At 38.4% G+C, this 12127-nt stretch overlaps 1 protein-coding gene across 1 annotated transcript; it reads right to left on the reverse strand.

Annotated features, from left to right (window-relative positions):
- Positions 1-1339: 1339 nt before the first annotated feature.
- On the reverse strand, positions 1340-11474 carry chrdl2 (chordin-like 2). The gene is made up of 11 exons (XM_072662437.1): positions 11301-11474; positions 10799-10911; positions 10523-10616; positions 8389-8534; positions 8198-8291; positions 7920-7984; positions 6678-6846; positions 4117-4305; positions 3827-4003; positions 3374-3466; positions 1340-2048 (listed from the first exon to the last, which is right to left on the reverse strand). The coding sequence occupies exons 1-11, from the start codon at positions 11383-11385 to the stop codon at positions 1915-1917; spliced, it is 1359 nt and encodes a 452-aa protein (XP_072518538.1). The 5' UTR covers positions 11386-11474; the 3' UTR covers positions 1340-1914.
- Between the last annotated feature and the right edge of the window lie 653 nt (positions 11475-12127).

The following is a 12127-nucleotide window of genomic DNA, read 5'->3' on the forward strand; positions in this document are numbered from 1 at the left end:
GAAGCCATGGAAGAACCACTTTTGGTGCAATAGAGATACAATATATGTCTAAATGTTTGTGGACAACCACTTTTGGGATGAGTTGGGGATGAGGTGGGGTGGTGATCATCCAACATCCTGACCTAACTGACCACACTCTTGTTGCGGTCTGTAATGTCCAAATACTTATGTCCATATAGTGTATGTAGGTGTGCAGTAGTTTTATTTGGCTAAACCTTTTTTCAAGTTTCTTTGGACTTTTATTACTAACATGGTTGCATAACATTTATGGAACTAAAAGTTGTTCTTCTGTGGCATCGCTCTCAGAAATCTTTGCAGCACCTTTATTTTTTAACAGTGTGGGTGATCAATTACACAAACTGCTTATTTACTCTCCAAGGAAAAGCAATGCCAATAAACTCTGGTGCAGCCATATATAAACCTAATATCATCAATGCTTAATGTCCAGTGTCAGTATGAGGATAAGGCACCCCACCATTGGGCTGTGGTGCTGTGGAACTCAATTCTCTGGAGTGATGAATCTCCAAATGTCAAAATGAACTAATTCAGAATAATCATTCAACATCAGCATCTGACCTCACTAATGCTCTCATGGCTGAATTCAATCAAATACTTACTTTACATCTAGCGCAAAGCTCAGAAGAGTAGAAGTAGTTTCTGCAGCACTAGATAAGCAGGTGTGTACAAAAGTTCAAACATAGAGGGTACACTCCTAAAAATAAAGGTGCTACTGAGGCTTCTTTGAGTGATGCTATAGAAGAACCACTTTTGTAAAATATGTTCATATGAAGCTTATTAATAGGTTTATAGGATGTAAAGGTTCTTTACCCATTTAAAGATTCTTCACACTCTCATCTCTTTTACAAACATGGCTTTTTAAGGTCAGGATGTTGGATGATCACCACCCCACCTCATCCCTAACTCCCCAACTGATCCCAAAAGTATTGGATGGAGCACCATCATTCCAGAGAACACAGTTCCACTGCTCAACAGCTCAAAGCTGAGGGTGTCTGGCATTAGATATGGTGCCAGTTTTATTGGCAATACTTCTCTACATGGACTAGACAAACTCTGTGTTAGCATTTGCACATCTGTGTCAGCAATGGGTGCAGCTTAAAGTAGCTGAGTGCATTCAATAGAAGGGAACTCCACAGAACTTTTGGATCATATAGTGTATCCCTATCACAAACATGATTCTTTATGATTCTCTATTCTTCATCTTCTATGGCATCATTAATTTGCACATTTATTTATGAGGGCAATGCACAGCTGTTCTAATGTGCAGACCAACTGATAATCAAACACCAAACATACATAGAAAAAGAAGACAGACAAATGGTTGATTTTTGTCAAAATTATGTTTGTTACTCTGCATTTACAATAAATAGTTAATTTCCCATGGTATATATTTAATGAGTGTGTGACTAATGACAGTGATAAAAACACAATGTGGCCTACATCAACTTTATAAAAGTATCCTGGCCAATAAGCTGTCTACTTTATTCTCTTATGTACTGTACAAATACAGTGGTTGCTTGCTACAGTCACATACATGAGCTGTTCTTTACTAAACAGGAATATTTTAGACCCTTTCTTGCTTCAGAACTGCTATAATACTGTCACACTTAGAGCCAAGACATTTGTACATGTTCACATCCCCTCTCATTTATGTATTTTCAAAAGACCCCACAGCTGACATCCCTCCAGTTTAAGGCCCCTACGAAATCTACATCCCACACAGGAATGGCAAAGTTGTACTGAGCTGACTCCTAGTAATAAACATGAGAACTATCTTCTGCCTGCATGTGTTTCTGTACTAAGGCACAATGTGTGTATTCTCTTTTTTCTGATAATAATACAAAAAGGTGTTGGAGACTGGCGTGATATGTTGTTCCAGGACCCAGTGGACACAGTCTAAGAAGCACAAAGAGTGTCCAGTTGCTCAGGGTTTAAGTACTTGACTACCTCCTTAATGCCATCTTCACAGGTCCTGCTCCTATTGACATCCCTCTCCTTGTCCTCCTCCTCCTTGAACTTTCTCCAGGTGTCTGTGGTGAGAAGATCCAGTGCTTTGTCATGTGTTATGAAGAAATGAAAGTCTTGCCAAACAATATATTAAATCAAATAGGCAGACGATGATGACGCTACGACTAGGACTGCCTGCCTGGCAAGATAATCACTGGGTAAGAAGGAAATCACAACATTTCTTTACATTATACGCAAGGTTGTTCAATTTCCTCTGCACTACTCAGATGACCCTGCCCTGATCTGCAGGTGCTCTTGGCCCATCTATATTTGGGCTCTGCTTGCTTGAGCCACAAATCTTCCACTTCATCCAGTCTTCTTCTACGTTTACATATTCTACATCTTGTATGTCTGGATCTCTGAAGGAAGTATTTAATGCAAGTTAATGTAACAACACCCTAAGCATTCAAATTATAAAAAATAAAAATATTAAGCTGATGCTCTTAAATGGTGTAAATAGTTAAATAAACAGAATGAAATAATGAAACAGTGATGATAGATATGAAATATATCCTTCTCCAATTCTTCATCCATCAATGTAACTGTTCAAATTTAACTTAAGTGCATTATAAGTGAGAGCAGTTGGTGTAGCATACTTGTTAACAACACCGCCCTAACTGTGGCAGACTAGGGTGCGATTCCCTGGAGTGATAGGGCTAACCCTCACTGTGCTACACCAATAAGAATCCTTGAGCATGACTCTACATTCGCATACCTGTGTAAAGCCAGGCATACACTGTACAATTTTCTTTAGTGGTAACTTACACTGCACGTCTGAATCGTTTGTCATGTATGAACAAAGCCTGCAATTCATATGCTGACGCTATGTGAAAGTAGTCGTTCTGACTGACATGATGCGTATAAGGGTGCTCACAATGCATGTGAAACACAGGTCATTGGCAGAGTTCTGTCTACATACAAGCACTCAGTTCTGGAGGGTATGGCACCCTATAAATCAAAAATGTTGAGAAAGCGCACAGCTCTGCTAACTGGTGCCATGCTTTGTGCTGAAATTCCATGAAAAAGTACATGAACCCACAGGTGGGGCATCGCTTCCCCTCCCACACTGCATGTCAAATGTTGGCTTATAGCAAATATTTGGGCAGATCCTGAAATGTAGTAGCTACAACAAAATCAGGCTTAAAACAGGCTAAAATCACACAGTGTATGTCTGACTTAACATGATTCACTCTGGATTAGGCCGTCAAATGGTAGAAATGCAAATTGCATGATTTTATACACATGAAATTAAAATAACTGAACACGCTTAAGCTTCCAAACGCTAAAAAGACAAAAGAGTGGAGGAAAAGCAAACGCTGACTGATAAACACTGACTGTGTAAACTCACCCTCATCCAACGTGGTGAGTAGAACGTAATTCTCTGGATGCTCTATTAGGTCCTTTTTTTGAACATCACCCGTCTCCATTAAATGCAGCACCCCTAGACACAATAAAAAAGTGTTTACCTCCACCTGATTCCTACATATTTTTAGTCATTTCAGTAGTGGTCTCAGATTTAAATGAATGTGGGGTTAACATTTTGTTGCTATCACACAAAATTAATCTCCAAAATGGCAATTTTACAGGAGAAGAAAAACTTTCCGTTAACTTTCAGTGGATGTCAATGTAAAACTATTTGCTGTCAACATAAAATTAAAAATAATTTTTTTATTAATTTTTTGGAGCATTTTTATCTTGTCCCAACAGCAGCGATACCATATCTAAAGACCATGGCCATTGAATTAACCCAGGACACCCATGAAGTCATGCAGCAACTTTAGCAGCATTTGGAACACATTACCTTCCACTGTTTTCCATACTTGCACCTCAACCTCTGTGGCTCCTTGTCTCTCAATAGCAATGGTTCGCACCGTGTCCTCCATTTGAGCAGCAGATGATGGTTCGACCTTATACACCAGGAGACTGTTATTGTCCTGTCCCAGATAACACTCTGTCCTGTTGATGTCACTCTTAATCTCTGTCAGAACAAATAACAAAAAAGAGGGACATGCTTTGTCAACACAGGAAACACGCAGGGAGCTATCTGTTCTACTTGTGTGTAAAAACTGGTCCCAAGGTGTGTCATGTTACCTGGGCAAATCTTACAGCATTTCCCCTCTATCTTCATGGGATGTTTGCATGGGTACTGGCTGGGGCATGTGACACGTCTGCACTCCTGAAGGCCGTCTCTGCAGGTGCATAAGATGCACTCCAAAACCTTGCCCAGCACAGGATGCCACACGTCACCATGGGAGTAGGTCTTCCCACTGTACACGCAAGCTTAGACAAACAAGTGAGTTAAAGGTCATATAATATTATTTGAAAGACAGCAGTAGTAGCATTTCATCTGAAAATGATATGGCTGATATTCCACCTTTAAATGAGGATTTTACATATTTTTATATATTAATATTTTTTCAATATTTCAACATTCAACTAAATGATTAAGTGACAGTAGTGGTGATAGGAAGCAGTTATCTGATGAGCTTAAAGCTACATCACAGTAAGTTATTACATTAAACAGTTTAGAATATGCTGCCAGATGTCATTCATAACAGAGAGATTGCTGCAGGGTGTTGAAAGACAAAATTGCTCCGGAAGAAAAGTTACTATTTCAGATGAACCACTATTTTACTGCTGTTATTGCAAATACAAACTCAAGACTCATGTAGATTTAGTGGCAATTTTGGTTAGTATAAAGCAGCTATGCTTATGTTGGAGATATCACAACCCATAGTTCTTATCACCATCACTGCAAAAAAAAATCCAAGTCAGTAAATATCTCTGCAATGAGCCATTCATATCTTGTGAATCTTGATGTGAATATCTTGTGCTTGTGAATTATGTAGAAATGTTGAATTCCACATTAATGATATATGAGGAGGCACAAAAATATAACATATTTTTTGTTTCTTAGATTAAATCATTTGTAATCGAGATAATACACAAGTAGCTCCCAATTAAACAAATACTTAAAACAAGTACAGTGATTTTTTGAATATTTCATATAATATTACAGTCAATTCTTTCAGTATTAAAAAGAACAAGGACACACAGTGTCACTGACAAGAAGCACCAAAAGCTATTCACCACTAATAGCCCCTCCCTATGAAGATGAACGTGTGTGAGTGAGTGAGATAGAAGCCAGGGGCCGGATTCACAAAAGTCTCTTAAGCAAGAAATTCTTATAAATACTTATAACATGCTTCAAAAATGTTAAGATAAAATGTTATTCTTCAAAAATCTTCTCAATAATTTTCAGATTTTTCTTGTTTCACTTTTCATCTCACAAGAACATTTCTAAGAGTGGTATTCTCAAAAAAAAAGTTATATTTTCTTAACTTTATGATAGCCTCACACTTTTCTTAGACTGTTAGAGGTCAGAAGGTCAGCCTCTAAAACGACCAGTTTAAATACTTGAACTACTAGAATTATTGGCAAATGCAACAGGATTAAAAGTGGAGGTTGTTCTTACAGTAATGCTGGAAGCCCATGTAAAGAGAAATCACTTCTGGCTCTTTTTTCTAACTGAAAATGTTTGCACAGGTTTAACTGAATATTAGACAATTAAGAATGTTATTTTGCATTTTTGCATTTATAATAAGCAGTGGAATGCAGCATAAAAGACTATGTTATAAATGAGTGTCTTAAGGAAATCTCAAAAAAATTAAAGGTCTAGCAAAAGTTCTACAAGGAGACTCTAATGCAGCATCACTGTCCTTCAGCCAATAACAAGCCACCACCTGTGTTAAAAGACATCTAATTACACACTTCTCCCTCCTTCCTCCCCACCGCCACCAGTTTGGTCCCAATGAATGGATTGGATGCCTGGGGGTAGGCTCCGCCACTGCCTCTAAGTTCGGCAGGTATCTGTGAGAGTCCTGACAGTGCAAGACCTGGGCTAATGACGGCTAAAGACAATCAACAGCTCTAACTTATTCTTCATTGTTATTGATTTAATATTATTTCTGGTAGAAATAATTAGGAAGAATAAAGAGAATATCTGAGTACTTCTTAAGCGTTTTTGGAGAATTACGTATTGGCTTTCTATCTCTTAATTGATGTGGGTTTATTAGTTTTTATTTATTTTCTATTTGATCATGCAAAAAATGAATAGGAATATATCTCACAAGGCACTTCTTTATCTTTACTTAACTAAAGCAAATAAATAGTACTCACATACCAATTTGAATTGCTTTCTGTATGAGCATGTGTGTTGAAACAAATACAGTGCATCCAACAATAAATGACAGTTATGTGCTTCTTTTAATTTCATATGCTGATCCATTTTACTGTAGGCATGCCCATGATGTAACTCCACTGGCAGATTGAAATGAGTCTCTGAATCTATCACTGAAGACGCATTAGAGCTGGGACAGGGTTAACCAGGGTCAGACATGTTCTCTTGGAAGCCCAACTTATGATTTCCCACCAATAGGGTGAACATTTTTCAAAGCTACACCACATGGAAGCTCCTGCTAAGTCCCTTTTAATGAAACATGCAGTTGGTCAATGATGTAGCACTGTACTGAAGTACTGACAATACCCATCATATTACACACCACTCTAAATATTCCTAAAACAACACCACTCCATTCTAAATGTATGATTAGCATCACAGCCATTAAGCTGGTCCTTCCTGTGGAGCTCACCTCTCTGATGTTTGCGCTGCAGGAGGATCTTCACAGTGGTTTCAGAAGCTCCTTTCAGGTGCAGTGTGTGCAGATTGAGACCTCTAAGGGAGCCTCTCAGAGTGGATGGAGTGGCCCGCACAGCTCGGCCCCTCGCCTGCTCTCCAGTGCACTGATCCAGAGAATGCCTCTTGGATTTGTGGAGACGTGGAAGAAGTGAATGTTGAGTTTTTGGAAGAATTTATGTTGCTTTTATATTGATATTATATTGCTATTTATATTGTTTTCTCCAACACTTTACAGGAGGAAGTCAATGCAAAAAGATTTTCTTGCAAGTTATTTTGGAGCATTTCTACTGACCATTCAAATTTTGATACAATGTAAAAAAAATAACTGCAATATTTTAATTCTGTAAAAAAGTTAAAAATGCAGATACATGGTTTTTGTGTGACCGTGACAAATTATCTTGCAATGTGATGTTCTCATGCTAGTCACTACTGTACTGAGAATGGTCTGCCATCCAAAAAATATCACTGTACACTCCAAAACACTGTATGAATGAAAGTATTGGGACACCTGTTCATTGGGACACCTGCTCATAGGTTCATCTACTCCAGAGAGTCCTATTCTATTGGCAATACTTCTCTACATGGTAAAACTTTAAGTAGTTTAATGCATTCATAGAAGGGTTTATTTTACAATATATATATATATATATATATATATATATATATATATATATATATATAAGTATAATGTGTTCTTTGCATGTGGATGGGTACTTCTTTTAACTTTAACAATACATGCAATTAGACCAGGGATGCCCAGACGTTTGCACACAACTATATGTCCAAAGGGGCCTAGACCCCTGCTCCTTGAATGTTTCTTCTAAAATCTCTAATCTTCTGGAAAGACTGTGCACGAATGCTGGGGGCTTTATACCCCTCTAACTCATGTTTGGCATTGGGCATGGTGACCTTAAGCTCATGTGAGGCTGCATTTCTCTGCAGATTATACTAGCTTCGTGGGAGCAGCTGAACAGCTGTGTCAGCAGTGGGTTTATCCTAAAGTTGCTAATATACTTAATACTGTATGCAGGCAACTCAGCATGGTATTATACAGTATTACCCACTGATACAGAACAACTGGAAAGATACTGTCTGTAATTGTCTGATCCTAAGTCATTCCATGCAGTTCTATGCAGAGGGTATTATTCCATTTCTAAGTCATTATCCAGCATTACAAAACGACAAAAATACATACCACTCCTCTGTTCAGCTGCTGTGCTCCATCCCCATATGATGCTGAATTGATATCGGTTGGACCCTCTGGTCATTTCATAGAAACAAGAGTCATATTAATTCCTTAAATTGATGTAAAAAACACAACCACAAATGTGCTGGATTTAAATACAAATGATGATAAATGAATATAGACATACAGTACAGCAACACATAACAATAATAAAGAAGTATAAGTGCTACAGCATCATTGCTACTAGTAATAATAATAAAAATAATAATCATCATCATCATCATCACCTTTGCAAACTAAGCAGCAAGTATCTGTAACAGAGACTGGTGAAGAGCATGTGATGGGCTGACAGGTTTTCAGTGCACAGAAAATATTGCCATTCTTGAAGACAAAAAAAAAACACAGGTGAAATAAGAGGGGATCCACAACCTTAAACCTGAAGTGTAACAAATAAGTGTAAAACTATGAGCTGACTCACAGAGCATGTGCACATTACACACTGGTTGAACTGTCGGGAAGGAAAGAGGTCATGGTTAGTGAAGGTCTCCCCTGTTTGATATACAGTTCCATTGTATCGACAGGTTTTGATGGGAGCCCTCAAACCAGCTGGAGTTCTGTGCTCATCTGTGGATATGAATAGCACTGGTCAGGCTGACCGCATACAGATAGCCAGGCAGGCAGATAGTCAAAAATGTGAGACAGTTAGTAACCTTGTATGAATCACACCTCTGTGTAAAAAAGAGACAGCAGTATGCCATAAGCAAGCAGCACATACGTTCTACTTAGACTACACTTATTATTACATTACATTGCATGATTACATTAGTACATGTCTTAATGTTATGACACTGCTATTATTACATTATTTTATGGGTTTATTTTAAGTCTTTTAAATCCCAAGCTTATTACATCCAAGGCTTGTAATTATATGTAAAAACAATACAAACTGACTGACTGGGTTATTCTCATGTTAAAGGACTGAGGAATGTTGGTTATTATTATGTGGGTTTGGAAGTCAATTTTACACCCTTAAATTATCCGGCTTAATTAAATCCAATTAAATCCGAGGGTTATTATTCAGCAATTACATGGGAAACAACGCAAACTGGCTCAGTGGATTAAAAATGAAGCAATCAAAATTTGATTGAAGTGCAGACTTTCAGCTCTAATCCAAGAGGTTTATCAAAAATATTGACTGTTTGGGAATTACAGTTTCACAGGCTCAAAAGTAATTGGACATCTGACTAATATGTCATTTAATGGCCAAGTGTGGCCTGTTTCCTCACTATAGCATGAGATATAAAGATGGTTAAAGGTCTGGAGTTGATTTTCACTGAATTTGTTGAATTTGCATTTGGATGCTTCTCATAGGAATTTTCAATATGCATATCATGAAGGTGATGATGCAAATAGGAGGCCATCATTAGGCTGACAAAACAAATCAACCCTATCAAAGAGATAGAAGAAACTCTAAGAGAGGTCAAATCATTCTTTGTGGTCACGGTACATTCTAACAAAGCCATAAGTCACTGGTGAGCTAAGCAACACCAAAAGGACTGAAATGACCACAGAAGATGAAAGCTAGATGGAAAGTAGATGATCACAGAATTATTTCCTTGGTGATAAAAAAAAACCCTCCAGAACACTCTCGAGGATCATCAAAAGATGCAAACCACTGGTAACAATCACAGATAGAAAGAATGATGCCAATAGAACTGGGTACCTGGTGTCTATCAATAATATGACTGCTGACAGAAGTGACAGGGTGAGTTCTGATATAGAGCTATGCAGCAAAAATGATTGGCTGTCGCTTCACTGTGCAGATGAATCATAACCAAAAACAACCCACAAAAACAACCCGAGGGATTCTTAAGACAAAGACATGAAATGTTCATCACCTGACCTCAACCTAATTAAGCAGATTTTCACTAACTAAAGGCAAAACTGAAGACGGAAGTAGTTCAAGACTGATTGATTGTCTTTGATTGTATTAAAAACAATCCTTATATTTAGAATTATGTTGTTATGATGTTCCAAAACTTCTGAGCTTAAAAATGGAGGACCAATGGGAACAGAAACGGCTGCAATAATTGCAGTTAATGCAATACTTTTGTTAAACCTCTTGAATTAAAGCATTAAGCTTGACTGAAGCTTAATTGCATTATTTCAAAGCTTTGGTGGTGGTTTATAGGGGCAAATAAAAAAAATAAAATGGATCACTGTCCAAATATTTCTGGATCTGACTGTCTGTATTCTCTTTATAACTCATTACTATACTATACTACATTTTAAGCAAAGGGATCGATTCAGTGTTCTATTCAGTTCTGACAAACATTGTAGAGCATCATTATCTGACAACACAGAGCGCTAGAATAGAAAGCACCCCTTCCACTGGTAAATGGGTTTAACTGGTCACAACTGGCATATAAACAACAGAAGGACGGTGACAGCTGAGCACAAGCTGTCACATAAACTAGTCATGTCATAGGAATGACATTTCAACTACTCCAATAAAATCCTAATGGTTTTGTGCACATAAAGGTGCAATGTGACTAAGGCTGCTTTGCATATGTTTGATATGGTTCGATGTGACTGCAAAGGTGCGGGTTTACCTGCACAGCGTGGGCAGCACTGCTGGGAGTCGGTCACAGGGTTCTCGCATCTCAGAACAGGACACTTGATGGTGTTACATTTCACATGACCAGACTTGGAGGGGTTACAGGGTTGACACGGTTGAGAGCAGATGTTATGGTGACAGAGGTGGCACAAGAGGGCAGACAGACAGAAGGTTCAGACAACTCTCAACATCTCTTTTCTCAAATCCGACAGTCCTCTATAACAACAGACATTAATGCATGTATGTAAGCGAATTCAAGCAAGGTACATACTTCAGTGCAAGCACAACGCATGCAGAACATGAATCCAAATGGCTCCAGATAGGGATGCCAACTGTCCCCTGGGTTGTATGTCTTCTCTTTGAACGTGCAAAATACAGCAGGCACTGCACACAAGACAGCACACAAATAACACATTTACCCCAACTTAGGTCACCTCTCAGCACTTACATCACCCTGAACATCTGCTCGGTGTTGGCTTTTACAGCGGTTTAGAGAGAGGAACTTCTTTTATGTTCAATTATCTGAGATGAAGAGGATCTGATGGATCTGAGCAGACTGAGCAGCTGATACAAATGACTACAAACTGGCCTTCATGCAACACCAGTCCAAATCAGCTCAGCTATGTCATGTCTTCTCTGTTCCCTGAACGTTATCTGGAAACATCTGACATGGTTTACAAGACAGAATCTGCCAGATCACACTAAGATCAAATCCACGACCATTAGTAATATCTCCAGACTCGCTCTAAAGCAATCCATCCCGTGTCACTTACTTTTCTTGCTCTGTACCGCTTCAGTTTCAGCTGCCACGAACCAGCGCATAGAGACTAAAATGAAAAAGTGCTTCAGGTATGACATTCTTCTCTTCTTAATCCAGAACTTTCACTGCCTTCAGCAACTTTTTCCCTCGCTTCTTAACTGCGACAGCAACCGCAGCAGCAGCTGAATGCCCCTATAAAGCGTATGGGGCTCATCCAAAGCGCCCCCTACAGGTCTATCCCGGGAACAACCACTCAGTCCTAAATCTTGGTGGTTTTCCCAGTGTAGAAGTTATCTGACAGTGTTGCAGAGTTAGAGGACTAAAAAGGGGTTCTTGGACTCTAGTGGAACCGTGTTTGGGTGCTATGTAACTATATAACTTCTATTAAGAGGTTTCTTCTTGTATATGAAGAATAAGAATAATTTGACACAATAAACAACTTAAATTTAAGCATCAGAGTTGTCTGATGTGTAAAGGTCCTAATTAAAACCCTTGAGGAACCTATTTTAGCACAAAACAAATTAAAAACATATATACTACAACAGCTTCTCCATCACAGAAGAAACATTTAACCATCCTCTCCAGCTCATGCAGCTCAAGCTTATGGACTAAAGTCTTGGGACACCTGCTCATGCATTGTTTTTCAGGTTTATCAGGAGTTCATTATTATGTGTCCATAATGATTGATGGTTTAGTTGGATTATCTCTAGATTGATTAAGTCAGACCTTTTTAAACCATCAAACTTAGGTGGAGATATAATTTATGTTAGGCAAGCAGCTAAACTGGTCTACCATCTTAACTAGCTTGCAATGACCAAGCGTTTTTTAGATGTTTGTTTG

This window comes from Salminus brasiliensis, chromosome 18 (genome assembly GCF_030463535.1).
Source record: "Salminus brasiliensis chromosome 18, fSalBra1.hap2, whole genome shotgun sequence".
Lineage (NCBI taxonomy): Eukaryota > Metazoa > Chordata > Actinopteri > Characiformes > Bryconidae > Salminus > Salminus brasiliensis.